Here is a 15,728-nt window from a genome sequence, read left to right on the forward strand (position 1 = left end):
CTCAGCATCCCAAGTAGCTAAGACTACAGGTGCACACCACCAGGCCCAGCTAATTAAAAAAGACTTTTTGTATACATGTATTATCCAGGCTGGTCATGAACCCCTGATCTCAAGCGATCCTCCTGCCTTGGCCTCTTGAAGTGCTGGGATTACAGGCATGAGCCACTGTGTCTGGCCCTGATTTTTGACCTAACCATTTATCTTGGCAATTGCTCCATAACAACATTATAGATCAGTCTCCTTTTTTTTACTTTAACTAATTTTTTAAATTAAAAAATAATACATGCACATGGTGAAAATTCAAAAACGATATAAACAATGAAGTTTCTCTCTTCCATTCATACCGATACCCCCCCCAACAGGATACCACTGTTAATAGATTCATACCTATCCTCCAAAAAATATTCTATACACAAATAAAAGCAAGTGTGCATGCACATGTTCCTGCACACACGTGCACACACACACACACTCACACACAGAAACAAACTGTACGCTGTTTGCCCAAATTGCCTTTTTCACCTAACAATACTCTCTGGAGAACATTCCAAATTGCATGTATATGTATCATTTCCTTGTAACTCTATAGCACTTCAGGAAATGGATGTAACATAATTTATTTAACTAGTCCCCTATTGCTGGACATTTAGGCTGTCTGTAGTCTTTGCTATTCCAAACAATACTATAATGAACATCCTCGTATATAACATATTGTGTAGGGAATATAGAAGGAAGCATCATCTGATTCCAGTGATTTATTTTACCTGCATGAAAGTCAGTTCTTTCTCTTATGTCTTAATAACATCTATTTCAGAATAGGAAGGACATTTAGAAAGGACATAGAAACCTTACAAAATGTTTACTTTAAAAGCAAAAAAGTGTGTCTTTTTGTTAAAAAAAAAAAAGCTTACTGTCTTTGACAGTAGTTGCAAAATAACTAGTGCATTAATGTAAAAATGCAGTATTCTACTGAAAAAAACCTCAACCAGTAGATGTATAGGAAGTAAAATATTTGAAAAGGTATCAAAGTCAGTAATTAACTTCAAAAACAGTTTGTATGTGTATCCACTTTCTACAGATTAATTTTTATAAAATGTAGCCAATAAGGAAAGGGGGGAAATGCCTAAAGGAAGTCAAGCCACAAAGGCAGTTGTCAAGATTGTTGATGCTAAAAGGTTGGGCCAAAGCCAAAAGCAAGAGTATTCATCCTGTGTACATTTCCCCCCTATTAAATCCCCAAAAGACATGGAAAACATGCTGGAAGATTTCTTTTTAAAAAGTAGCATAGGTTAGGATATTCTAGATTCATAACCAACACTTGTGTTTATAAAATATTAGCATTCCAGGAATAGTGATAGAAAGATACTTAACAATAAATTACAAATATTGTAAATTTAGACTTTTTCTTACATTTGCAAACACGTCATAAATTTGGGCTATGTTTCTTTGTATAAATCCTACTTATGACTGTGCTAAAACCTTTTGGCATGAATGCAAAGAGTATTTTCATAAATAAAACTTAGTAAAATCACTGTACACCCCATTAATTCAAAAACACTTCTCTTTGACTTCAAAGGAAACCCCTCTTTTTTTTTTAGTGTAAAGATGGTGTTTCTTTGCTGCTTTAATGTTTTGCTTCTTGTAGTTGTCATAACTACATGCTCCAAGTATGTGATCGTAAGGGACAAGAAGTTAAGCAACATTTGTGCTTCCATTCAACATGTCCCAGACATTATAGAGCAACAAGCTCATAAATCTAACCTCTCAAATGGTTACCAATAAAAATTCTGTATGTGCACCCTATAAATACAAACCTTACAAATATATACCTGGTGAGTAACATGGCCCTACACCAGGGTTCAGCTGGAATGAATGAATTTTATGGAAAGATGTGAAATTTATATCACTAAAGTTCCATACATGCATTTATTTGCCTATCCCTACTTTGAGACATAAAAACAATATTTTTTACAACTTTAGTAAGTACCTGTCATGTGGCAAACATTCCTCATGAGTTATTATCTCATTATAACTCATTATAACTCATAATAACTGTGAAGTAGATATTATTAGTGGGATTTTATAGATGAGGAAACCGAAGCTTTGAGAGGTGACATTATTTGCCATAGCTCACAACCCTTCTAAGCAGAGGAACCTAGATTTCAGTTCAGGTCTGATTTCAAAGCTCAGGCTCTTTCTATCATAAAACATTCATTTGAAACAACAATTTTAAAAAACAGTTCACTATTCTACGTATTTTATGTCCAGATATACAAAGCATCTTACAAATGTACTAGGTCTCACAATAGAAATAAAAGAATAATATCTTTTTTTTATCAGTCTCAACCTGGATTTCTTTTTCTTTTATATTTGCATTATAGAGAATTTTAAACATGTAAAAAAGTAGACAAAACAGTGTAATAAACCCCCATGATACATCATCCAGCTTCGACAAGTGTCAATTTATAGTTGATCTTGTTTCATCCATACCCCAGCCTGTTTCTTTCTCCCCTCCCATATTACTGGTCAGACATTATATCACTTTATCACAGCATAGCTGTCTCTAAAATAAGAACTCTTTTTTTAAAACCTAACCATTAATACCATTGCCACACATAAAAAAAAAAAAAATTAACAGTATTTTTTTTTTTTTTGAGACAGGGTCTCGTTCTGTCACCCAAGGCTAGAGTGCAGTGGCATCATAGCTCACTGCAGCCTTGAATTCCTGAGCTTAACCATCCTCCTGCCTCAGCCTTCCAGGTAGCTAGGACCATAGGCATGCGCCACGACGCTGGCTAATTTTGGTTTTGTTTTTCTTTTTTTTCGGTAGAGACAGAGTCCCACTGTTTTGCCCAGGCTGATCTTGAACTCCTGGCCTCAAGTGATCCTCTTGCTTCTACCCCCCAAAGTGCTGGGATTACAGGTGTGAGCCACCGCACTCACCTTAAATCTCTTTTAATTTACAGTTAATGTGGCTTTATAATAACATTTTCTTTATTCACTTTGCATGATTTGCTTTTGCCAAGCTATATATATATATATATATTTTTTTTTTTTTTGAGACAGAGTCTCACTCTGTTGCCCTGGCTAGAGTGAGTGCCGTGGCGTCAGCCTAGCTCACAGCAACCTCAAACTCCTGGGCTCAAGCAATCCTACTGTCTCAGCCTCCCGAGTAGCTGGGACCATAGGCACGCGCCACCATGCCCGGCTAATTTTTTCTACATATATTTTTAGCTGTCCAATTAATTTCTTTCTATATATAGTAGAGAAGGGGTCTCGCTCTTGCTCAGGCTGGTCTCGAACTCCTGAGCTCAAACAATCCGCCCGCCTCGGCCTCCCAGAGAGCTAGGATTACAGGCGTGAGCCACCGCGCCCGGCCCAAGCTATATTTTTAAGCATTAATTTACTTTGCCACTTCAAAATGAGATTTATAAGATTCACAAAGTGGAATTTTTTTCTTATTGAAATATGCTGGATAATTTTCTCAGAAAACCTCTATACAATCCATACATAAACTCAAAGAATCTTTAAGCTGGCAAGAGATTTCACTGGCCTACATTTACCACTATCACAAATGTAATGTGAGTGACCATGGGACAAAAAAAAGATCTTGTTATATATATTTATAATATTTCCATAGTCTTTTCTAAATTTTTATTTAAATATTTTATCATTTTTATAGACTCTGAGCCTATGGTGGGAAATTCTATCTAATATTCAAGAAGATGTTTTTTATAACAATAAATTTTGAATTACAAATATACCTTGTAATCAAAATTTTGCTTTATTAATATTAAACTAAAACTGTCAATAATTAACTCATTTTTATAAAAAGGGGAAACTGAAGCAAAATGAAAAAAATCAGTTTGTTCAATGACTTAAAGAGATATTGTCATCACATCTAAAGGCAAAATTGATACCATTGTTTAGATAGCTGATCAATATCATCTTTTAGATATTGATTACTGAAATGATGAAAGTTCCATGACAAAAATTCCAATGGCTTTTTTTTGTAACTTTAAGTGAAAAATTAAGTAGGAAAAAAACTTTTTAAGTAAGCAGGTCTTGAATTATCAAAGCAATTTTATATCTTATCATAAGGTAAAAATAAAAAGCCTTTTTCATGTTCTCCAGTTATATTTAAACTCATTAAAAGAGTCCTTCCATTTATGTCTCCTCTAAATTAAAGTAATATATTTTTTTGGATCATGCTTTATTTTCCCTGTTTTGTTTTTTTAAAAAATGAACATCATTCAGGAAGTTGATGGTGGACCAATAAGAAAATTTGGGTGGAAATGTGAGGGAAAGACTTATCATTAACATATCATTATTATGAACAGAAACTACATTTTCTTACTGTTTACTATGCCCAGGCACTGTGCCAGATGCTTACACATCTTACTACTAATCCTCAATAACCCTTCAATGACCCAGTAAAATATGGTAGTGAAGAGTATGGGTTCTAGAACTCTCAAAGAGTATGGGCTCTGGAATGGGTATGGGGTTTCTTATGGGGGTGATGAAAATGTTCTGAATTTATATAGTGGTGATGGGTGCACAACTCATATTATGCTGTACTATACAATACTACACTACACTACGCTTACTATTCTATACTATGCTAACAACCACTAATGTGCACTTTAAAAGGGTGAATTTTATGGTGTGTGAATTATATCTTGATACAACTATTATTTTTTAAAATGTGTGCTACTAAAAGGACTTTTAATAAGGGATCTTTTATAATCTTTTTTTTTTTTTGAGACAGAGTCTCACTCTGTCACTCCGGGCACAGTGTAGGGGTGTCATCGTAGCTCACTGCAACCTCAAACTCCTGGGCTCAAGCAATCCTCCTGCCTCAGCCTTCCGAATAGCTGGGACTACAGGCATGCACCATGACACCCAGCTAATAATTTTTCTATTTTTAGTAGAGACAGGGTCTCGCTCCTCCTCAGGCAGGTCTTGAACTTCTGAGCTCAAGCGATCCTCCTGCCTCAACCTCCCAGAGTGCTAGGATTACAGGCGTGAGCCACTGCACCCAGCCGATCTTTTATAATTTAAGACTATTTTCCTTCCAGGAACCAGACCTGGTTTAGAACAAATACCCTGAAGAATGCAGAGTGTATTCAGCCAAATGCAGAGATAATAAAATTCATCCCACCATCTTCCTGCACAGAAGGTCTTGTCACACATAAAAATGCTAGGAAAAGCTTGGGGCCAGCATATCTTTCTTTTCTCCACCCCAAAACTACCTAGTCCTCCAGGGCTTTTTAAATTTTTTCTGCCAGTTTTCTCTTTCTTACATATTCCTATTCTTTTCATAATCTTAAATTGTCCTGCCATGCTTTATATAGACCAGTTACTGCTCCCCTCCACCCCACCAGTTTCTCAAGCATACAATCAGTTATGGTTTGATCAAAACGGCAAAGTAAAAGATATCCTTCCCTCCCACTCCCCCAAAAAGTGTCTGTATGAGGAGGAGCAAGATTGAGGGCAAGAGTATGAATTTTTCCACTTCATCTTTCCTTACATTTACTTCCAAATGAGCAAATATTTTGCCATACATATTCGATCATTGTTGAGAAGCAAATACAGTTTTCTGTTCTAAATAAACGATCTTCAATTGTCCCCCTGGCTGCTCTGCCTCTGCCTTCTCTCTAAGAGAGAAAGGGTGTGTAAAAGTTGCCTTGTGTTAGAAGATGACTGTAATGCCACCATCAAATGGTCTGGGAAAATGTGCCCTTTGTCTTTTTAGTCTTATATAGTCTCTTATGTTAAGCTCTAAAATTATTTCCTCTTCTCATCACATTACTGTGCCACATCTCTGACACCAATTCTTTATTTCTCCTTTAGGTAATTAATTCTACCCTCACAGTTGTATTCATTTCTGCCGGTTCACAATCATGTTCTTCCCCCTGTGGATTTTGGTTAGCATCTGTTAAACCCTGAACTATAGGGCCATTCCCTGAATAGTGCATTTTGCATTTTGCAAAGCAAACTGCTACATTATTACATATAATTCTCTACTTCTCAGTCTATGTTTTCAGCTATAAATGCTTCATTTAGGACAGTGAGGTATATAGTAACACAACATCACATTATTAAAAAATAGATAGTATAAGTACTCTGACTTTATCTCACAAGAGTCAAGAAGCTTTAAAATATAAGATTTTTATTTCTTAAAAGTTAGCTTTTAAAGAAAGCCTTATACAGACTTGAAATACACTGAAAATATGAGCTAGGACAATAAAAATTTCAACAAAACTATTATCTCTCACAATTTTAATTTCTTCAAGGTGTTACCATTCACTGCGATTGGATACATTTGACAACATTAAGAGAATAAAAAATATTGAAAAAGTGTACAATTGGTTAAAAAAAGTTGTAGGGCAAAATAGTTCATAAATCTATTTGCAAGTTTGATCTAAAACTCTCTGGTGATTCTCTGAGAAAATAAAAACCCTCCATGTATAATAAATTAAGATAATTAATATTCAGGATGATGTTTCTGACATTCTCAGCCAGAGTACTAAAAAGAAGGAATGCATATACTTTAAAGACACCCCCTCAAACTGTTTGAATTCAGAAAAAAAATTTCAATTTTGAACCTTTTAAAAATGTGTTCTAACCCTGTCCTTTTTTTTTTTTTTTAATCTTGCACACAGCTGTCTGTTGTACTTTTTAGAATCATGCCAGATGCTGGGTTCATCAAGCAAAAGCAGGAAAACAATGGTTTGAAAGCAATTAGAAGCACCGAGGCTGCAGTGAGGCTCATATTAAAATGTGATAACACTGTTCTAGTGGGAATTTCAACACTGCTCCATTTCTGACATTTCTCTGCTGCCAGACAGGCAGGCTGTGTGGAAGGGCACTGTGATCGCGGAGGTAACATACTGGAATTTATTTCTGGAGCAAATGAAGGATTAACTGAGTTGGAACTCTCCCAAGGTTTTTATTATGGACTCGGCCACCATTTTATTTGAATGCTACTGGATCCTGTTGGCATCTAACAAAGCTCAAGGAAAAAAAGCATATTATAGCTCTGGTTCTATAAAATTATCTAGCAACAATCCACTTAGAAGGCAGAAGCAGAGAGCCTCTTGTTGCTATAAAGCAGGGCAGGGGGCCCAGCGGGGTGAAGGTTAATTAAACACTCCACTAACTTCCCTCAGAAATGGTTAATGCCACTCTGTGGAGAACCTTATACAGAATAGACAGAAGTAACAATCCCATCTACACATTTTTTTTTTTTTTAGCATAAAACCATTCAAAGAGGACTCACCTTGGGGCTGAAAATCCCAACAGTATCTGAAATACAAGGAAAAAAATGGGAGATAAGTCAAACTTGTATTTCTCAATTTTGGTTGGCATACAGTAACTATAGCACCTTGTCCAGAAAGCTTGCTAAATGGTCAATAACTAGCCAAAGCCACTACTCACTTTCAGAAAAAATAAAGGGCTGTCCCTGAGATTTGAAAGATTCTCAAAGGTGTAAAAGCTGCATTTAGTTCACTGCAACTCCTTAGATAATTTTCACTTTAGAGCTGGAAAAGTCCTAAGAGGGAATCCAGTGGTGGCCCAGCGTTTCTCATCAGGCAGGCTTTGAGCAGCACAGTTCTTCATTGTGGCAGTCTGTCCTGGGTATAACAGGACTATTAGCATCACTGGTCCTGGGCACCAAATATCAGTGGCACTCCCAGGGGTTACAACATCCAAACCCCACGACCACCAACACCACATCCTCAAATGCTTTGTAAGCCTAAATTCTTAATTTTACAGGTGACACATGAGCAATGGACTCAAGGTTGTCTAGCATTTTAGTGTCAGAGCCAAGAATGGAGTTCTTGCAGTCCACTATACCATTCCATCTCACATTATTTTGGGAAGTGATTGGCAAAACCGACAACCCTTGAAGTCGTAAACTCGTGAAATAGCAGTGGTGGAAAGGATCATTTGTAACTCACTTATTTGGAACCCTAAACTGCATTTTTCCCCCACAGAAATGATGTTATATACATGATGGTTACCCACAAAAGTCTATTGTTCTTTGGATCCCATTTCCTCCTGCCTTCACAGGAACCTGACATTATTCTTCATTGATTTTTCTCTTGTATATATTCAACCTCTTCCTCCTAACTTGGCCCTTTCCAGCAGCGTTTATGCTCATATAAAAATAAAACAAACGCTTTCTCACCCCTTTCACATCCGTCCATCTGCTGTCCTGTCTCCCTTCACATCACGGCACAATTTTCAAAAGTGTTGTCGGTGCTTGCGCTTTTCATTTCCTCACTGCCTGCTCCCTCCTCAACATACTCCATCACCTCACAGTCACTGCACCTTAATTCTTGTTCTAGGCATAATGCCTTCCATGCCACTAAATAGAATGGATATTTTTCTACCCTCATTGCAACCTCATAGACAATCGTCTATGTGCATCTGAGCATTCTACCCCTCCCCCCATGCAGGGAGACAGTCCACAGGTTTTATCAAATTCTTAAAAGTGTTCATGACCAAAAAAGATTCAGAAAAAGGCAATACATAGATGATAATGGTATGTCTTCCAGTACACACACGACTGAAATTAGCTTTGGCTTCTTTAGGTAGGAACATCAGCCCAGGGAGTATCTAAGGTTATTTCTTTACTGTATAAGATAAAATTCCAGAAAATGGACAGAGGTCAGCGGGGAGTATGTTGCCATAATCCACAGATGAATTTGAGGGAAATTATCAGAGACGAAGAAGAAAAAGTAGAAAAGAAACCTGATAACTGTCTTTCCTTGCTCCTCTCCTTTGCCTGAACAGCTCTGGGCTGGCAATCAGGTGAAGGGAAAGTAAGATGCTTGGGTTAGAGGGCAGGGAGAGTCCAGGACAGCTATGACATCTGCATCGGAAAAGGGGAGAGGAGGGAGCAGAGGAAGGAGTGGGAAATGGAGAGCTGCAACAGCTGAGAGGAAGAGCTGCCCGTATCAGTGTAACAGCAAATGGACATTGGAACAGGCTGAAACTTAAATAAGTTACGTATAATGGTAAGATGGGTCAATCTCCAGCTAGCAGATGGTGTAGCTTTTCGCCGTACCTGGCCACCATGAAGAGTTTGCCATAAAACTCCTTTCTACAAAACATAGCTAATCAAGCAAATCATCAAACGGGTAAGCAATTTTCCATCTTCTCTTGCTATTTTTCATCTTTCTTGAGGCATTGCCTTAGCCCCCAATTCCTATCATTACCCAACTTCCAATTAAATAGAAATAGAAATTAAGGTGTGGCTATGTGCATACACGTGTGTGTACACACACACACACACACACTTTCACCACACACACTCTCCTCTTTCCAAAATGTTAATGATGGCAACAGCAGGAACTTTGCTGACCAATGTCATTTTCATTTATTGGCCCAGAAAAAAACCTAGCCGTGCAGTGGCAGTTAGAAGGCAAACTCTAGGGGCAAATTGTTAAATAGGAAAAATATGCTATTGATGATCTCAGCCTCTTTTGTGCCTCCCTTGCCCATGATCTCCACTAACACATATTTTCAGTTCCCTTCTCTATGTTAAAGTATCCTGGTTTCCTGATTTTTCTTGTTGGTCAAGAAGAAAGATGAGCTTATAAGTTCATACATATTAAAGGTATTGCTTCCACCAATAGTAGCTATATCTTAAGAAGGCTGATTATGGAGAAAGAATTCAATTTAACAGTATCAAATAAAGTAGCAGGTCTACCTAGTTGATGTTAAATAGCAGAATCTGCATTATTATTGAGAATGCTGTAATTAAATATTTCTGTCAAACTTTTAGTTATGAGTAAGTTCTGAGGATCTAATGTATAACATGGTGACTATAGTTAATAATACTGTATGGTATACTTGAAAGCTGCCAAGAGAATAGATCTTAAGCATTCACAATATATCATATATCAAATCATATGCACATTTTATTTTTTTGAAATATATATTTCTATTTATATAGATTTATGGGGTACATGTGTAATTTTATTACATGCATTGGCTGCTTAGTGGTCAAATCAGGGCTTGTAAAGTATCCATCACCTAAAAGAGGGACATTGTACCCATTAACTAATTTGTTATCATCCTCCCTGCTCCCATCCACTCCCACTTCTGATTCTCCAATGTATATCATTCCACTCATAGGACCCATTTATGAGAGAGAACATGTGATACATTTTAAATATATTCAATTACACCTGTCAATTGTAAAACATTTCTGTCAATAAAAATCATATATAAAGGCCTGGGCATGGTGGCTCATGCCTGTAGTCCTAGTACTTTGAGAGGCCAAAGTGGGAGTATCACTTGAGCCCAGGAGTTTGAGACCAGCCTGGGCAACATAGCAAGACCCTGTCTCTAAAAAAAAAAAAAATTAGCCCAGCATGGTGGTATGCATCTGTAGTTGCAGCTACTCAGGAGGCTGAGGCTAGAGGATTACTTGAGCCCAGGAGTTTGAGGTCGCAGTGAGCTATGATGATGCCACTGCACTCTAGTCCAGGCAACAGAGTGAGACGCTGTCTCTAAAAAATAATAATAATTTTAAAATAATAAAAAATAAAATAAAATAATCATATGTAGAACTTGACTTGGAGTGGCATGAAGTGGAATATAAGTCCCTTCTTTTTCAGAAGGTATAAATCTTCTTGCTACCCTATCTTTTCTCCCACTCTTCTTACTCTGAGTATTACTTACACAGCAACCTTAAAGAAAGTTTGTTTAAAAAACAACAACAAAAACTCACACCTCTATTCCACAGTTCACAGAAGACACTGCTAAAAGGAGAGTCCAAAAGGTGAGCAATCTCATCCCTCCCTGGAGGGCACCATGGAGTATTCTCTGCTGGACACCTTTCAGATCTTGATCTTGTCTTGTTAAAGATATCCTACGAATGGCCTTCATCATGTTCTCTGTAAAGATGATTCTACAATAGACAATTCTATACTCTTCAGGAGGCATTTAGTCAAATCCTGCCAACATCTTCAATTCTTACCTTTACTCTGAAAACAATTCTCCTTTAGCCAGAGGGTCTAATAAGTCTGAAACCAGAAATTTTAAACCAAAGCACAAGGACCACAAAGAAGTATACAGAAGAAAAAGCATATAAATGCACACATACAGAGTTGTGTTTATCTTAAAAGCCTCCGAGAATTTCATATCAGGCCTGTGCAGACAGATAACAAACACTTCTTTAATCTTCTCTTTGAAGCTTCTGCTTCAATAGCAAAGGGAAGTTATCACTCCTCTGCAATATCCCTACTCAAGAGCATCAGGCCCATGCAAATGATAGTTGGATCTGAAAAATGATGAGTATGGAATGAGCAGGGAGAAAATGCTGCAACCACATTGATGATGATCATTTTCACATTCAGTCAAAATCTTCACTTGCGCCTTCAAAAATTAAAATGGAAGAATAAAATTTCACAACACTTTATCTACGTCATGGAACAGAGTCTTGAAATTTTAGGATTAAATTGCATGCAAGACAAAGTTTGCTATTCATGTTTTTCAATTAAAGATGTTTTAATTGAACTTTAGTTTGGGGAAAGGTGCAAGTAAATTGCATCCACAGTATTGAGGGAATCTTGCTGAGCAGTAGTCACTGTAGTAGTAATAGTAACGACAATAATAACAATGCTAAGATTTATTGAACATTTTGTCAAGTGCTTCTCTAAGCACTTCCCTTATTTTATCCCACTTCTTCCACGCTCTACCCTTCTTACTAAGCCCATTTTCCAGATGAGAAAACAGAGGCATCAAGAAATGAAGTAACTTGCCTGTGGTTACACAGCTTGAAAATAAAGCAGACAAGTTTTCAACCCTAGCAACCAGTGTCAGAACAGGCCCTCTAATAAGAAATAAAGGAGGAAAGTCTTGAAAATGTAACACAACATTTAAACACTCATCAAAATTAGTGGAGTCTTTCTTAAAGACATTTTTGTTTTGTGAAAGAATTCAGTCACTCAGTCCATCGATATTTATTGAATGTCTTCTATGACAAGCCCTTTGCTCAGGTGCCATGGATGAAATGGTGACTAAAACAGATATGGTCCATCTACAGCTATTTTTCAGTATCTTTTGTACTACAAATATACTGTTCTAAATTTCCATTTAAAATTCATAGAATACATTATTAGATTTCTGCTGAAAATGGGATTATTGACTCTTAGATTGCAAGGAGGGGAAAGTATCAAATTCTTGACCATGGAGCTAACAAATGAACATGGTTATTGAGATTGAAGAACTCAGAGCTTTAACCCCTCAGTCGGCTAATTATATAGATTCTGGTGAAATATGTCAAACAATTATAACTATCCTCATATTCTTGGAAATACCTAGAAAGGAAAAAAAATTCCATTTCCTAATTACAATAAAATAATTAGAATATTTAGCACTTAACATATGCTAGGCATTGTGCTATGCATAAATTTCACATGTATTATTTTATTTAATCTTCATAACCACCCTAGGAGGTCAGTACTATTATTATCCCCATTGTACAGGTGAGGAAATTGAGACTCAGGAAGGTCAAACAACTTGACTAAGAGCAGGTGGCTACTAGGTAGCAGAAGCAAGATTTGTATCCTGGTCTGCGTGGTTCCAGAGCCCAGCTCTTAAATTCCACATTAACTGCTTTCCCATTGGCTGTGATATAGAAAACAAATCTAGTACTTAAGAGAAGATACAATTGCTTTGTTAAGCAGTCTATGGGTATTAGGAAGTGGTTAGATCAGAGGTCTTTAACTTGGAATCCATAGTTGGGCTTCAGGGGATTCATAAACTCCCTAAAATTGTGAGTGGAAAGTAATATGTATTTTCTTTTCTCTTGGGGAAGAGTCTATAGACTTCATTAGTGTCAATAACTATCCCTCCCTCACACCCCCCAAAAATGATAAGACCCGCTGGGTTAGATGAATTGAGTTGTAATGGCATTATAAAACTAGCTATCCACAAAGGCCAACATCTGTGATGTTATAAATCTAGAATATCTACATGATTTTTTTTGCAACTGAAGTATTAAAAGGGTTATTTTACCTGTGACTTATGGAAATTTAAAACACCTCATACACTCCCTGCCTTGGTAAACCACCTGCTGAACAAAATCAAATCTCTTCTGTATGACTTAAGGATGTCCAAATTCAAACTTCGTTTTTGTACCAAAACAGCAATGCCTTCTGAATGTATAGGCTGTCTGCAGCACTAAATGTCCAAAGACTTCTGTCTCCCTCTTGACCAACTCTCTTCTCTGGCACTGGCTGTCTTCAAAGACTAACACCAAAGCATTATCCTGCCATTAGAAATGGAAGCTTAGGATTCAGATGGAAACCTAGTTGAGCAGGACTTCAATGGAAGTTGACAAGACTAGGAAAAAACCCTTTGCAACTGACCTTGAGCAGTGAGCCACATGGTAGAGGCTGATTTATGCCCACGGAAGTAACTTTGCTGAGCAATGCTAAGTCTGTATACTGTAGATATTTCCTATAATCTCTTTCGCACTTGGAAAGATTCATATTGTTTTCAAGTTATCTTTTTACTACCAGTGCCCCATCTACTACCTTGCAGAAGGAAAGGGTTAGTGGCAGAGTAATGCAGCCAGTGACGCCCAAGCACAGAAATGGGAAAAGAGCACCACCTTGTGGAAGTCTCTAGTGGAGGCATCAGAGGCCTGGGACTCAGGGGTCCAGGTACCAGCCTTACCATCAGTCGGGCAGCAAAGGGAAGGTCCTTGGGGAGGAGCCGGTGCACCCTCTAGCCCCAGTTCCTCAATTCCACCAAAAGTACAAGACCTAGTGCCTGCCTACAAGGAGCTTACAATCTAGTCCAAAATATGAGATATTTGTATACGAAGAGATGGCAATCTAAGACAGCAAATAACAAATACTATGATAACAGAAAATATGTACATAACTCAAGTAACAGAAGAATCTGTCGTAAGAAAGTCCTGAGTTTTTCTGGGGGTTGTAACATTTCTCTGGTATTGAGTCTATATCCATAAATTTTAGAAATCTACCCTGGTAGATAACACAATGTTCTACTTACAAAATATAATGGTCACAATCAAACTTTTATTAAATAATAAACAAACAGCATTATCTGATGTTGACAGCATAACCCACGACTCCCCTAAAAAACTTTTAAGTTCATTCCCAGACAGTAAAAAGGCAGTAAAGCCAGGCTTAGTGACATGTACCTAATAGTTCCAGCCACTCAGGAGGCTGAGGGAGGAGGATCATTCGAGCCCAGGAGTTTGAGGCTTCAGGGAGCTATGATGACGCCACTGCACTCTAGCCTGGGTGACAGAGGGAGACCCTATCTCTAAAAAATATATAATTAAATAAATGCTTAAAAGAAATTAAATAAAACCCTATTGACCACTAGTGTTTTCTATAATGCTTTTGCTCCATGGAATCATTGCTATGATCAAACATCCACTCTGGATACAAACGGTAAGGAACCCGGCAGCTCTTCTTGATTGGTCAGTAAGCTTTCTCAGTGCAACATTGGAAACCTACCTCCTAATAGTTCCTCTGCTACTTTCTAGCACAAGGATTGTTTACTTACCAGCAAATCTCACTAGCATGACTACACAATCCCCATCCTCCCTGCATGTAATAAGCAACTAACTATAATTCGATGAACTAATAAAAGAAAAGTGTTAGCCAAGTATGTTATGGCAAAATAAAAGGCCTTAAATGTCAGATCAGAGTTTAGATTTTTTTTCTGTAGATAAAAGGGAGTCATTAAAGATCTGTTTGCTTGCTTGTCTTTAGGGTAGAGAATGATGTCCACTGTGATCAAGTCCAGCAGAGACGTGCAGCACAGACGGACGGGAGGGAGAGAAGTGGGGAGGCAGTTTAGGAAGCTACTCGAGAGCAAGAGAAGGGACAAGAGATTAGATAACAGACTGGGAGACAGGCTGCGAGCAGAGTGGCAAGAGGAAAGTCAGAGACGCCTTTTGATTCCGAACTTGTGTATTGGAGAAGACAAGGCATTGCTCACATACAGAGGACTCCAGCTGATTACTATAAACTGTCTCTTTGGCCCTCACCCTGTCATTTTTGTCCCTGCTGATGCTTAAAGACCGAATTTTGTTTTACATTTTGCTTGCTTCGGGTTAACAGCTATTCTTTGGCCGCTGAGACTCCTAGTTATCTGATTAGTGAATAGCTGATAGCTGTATGATTGTGTGACTGTGGCCTATGTACTCAGCGAATTTTACAGCTGGAAGGACATTTAAGATCATTTAATGTAGCCCTCACTTTACAGATGAGAAAAATGCAGCACGGAGAGGTTATCAGATGGCATCACAGGAGCTTAAAAGTCCATGTTGTGGAGCCACCACAGTTTATCTTGTACAGAATCAGAGGCAAGGTAAAAAATGTGATATTCGGAGGAGCCAAGATGGCGGATGAGACAAGCCGCCAGTCAGAAGGTCTCTGCAAAAAAGACGAATTTTAGAAGAAAGAGAGAAAAAATAAACGAGCAGAGAAACATAGATCGGGTGAGGGTCGGAAGGAAGGGTGCCTGAAACTACAGGAGACTCCATGGGAAGACATTGCGGAGGAGAACTGGAAGGAGAGAGGTCCCGAGAGGCTTGGAGACCAGCAACAAGGGTAGGTGGAGCGGTTAACTTCCCCTCCCTTGCATCTTGGACTGCGGGTGGCTCCTGAGCGGCCGGAGAGACCTGCTGACACCAGCCCAGAGACAGCTGCTGCTAGTGAGCA

The 15,728-nt window shown here is 38.0% G+C and overlaps 1 protein-coding gene across 2 annotated transcripts in view; it reads right to left on the reverse strand.

The window, feature by feature from the left end:
- Positions 1–15,728, reverse strand: part of SKAP1 (src kinase associated phosphoprotein 1) — a 273,972-nt gene that overhangs the window by 197,007 nt on the left and 61,237 nt on the right. For both annotated transcript variants that reach the window (XM_012660133.1, XM_012660123.1), the window contains exon 3: positions 7,283–7,308. In XM_012660133.1, coding sequence (XP_012515587.1) covers positions 7,283–7,308 — 26 coding nt within the window. The remainder of the gene's footprint in view (positions 1–7,282; positions 7,309–15,728) is intronic.

This window comes from Propithecus coquereli, unplaced genomic scaffold (assembly GCF_000956105.1).
Source record: "Propithecus coquereli isolate 6110/MARCELLA unplaced genomic scaffold, Pcoq_1.0 Scaffold119, whole genome shotgun sequence".
Lineage (NCBI taxonomy): Eukaryota > Metazoa > Chordata > Mammalia > Primates > Indriidae > Propithecus > Propithecus coquereli.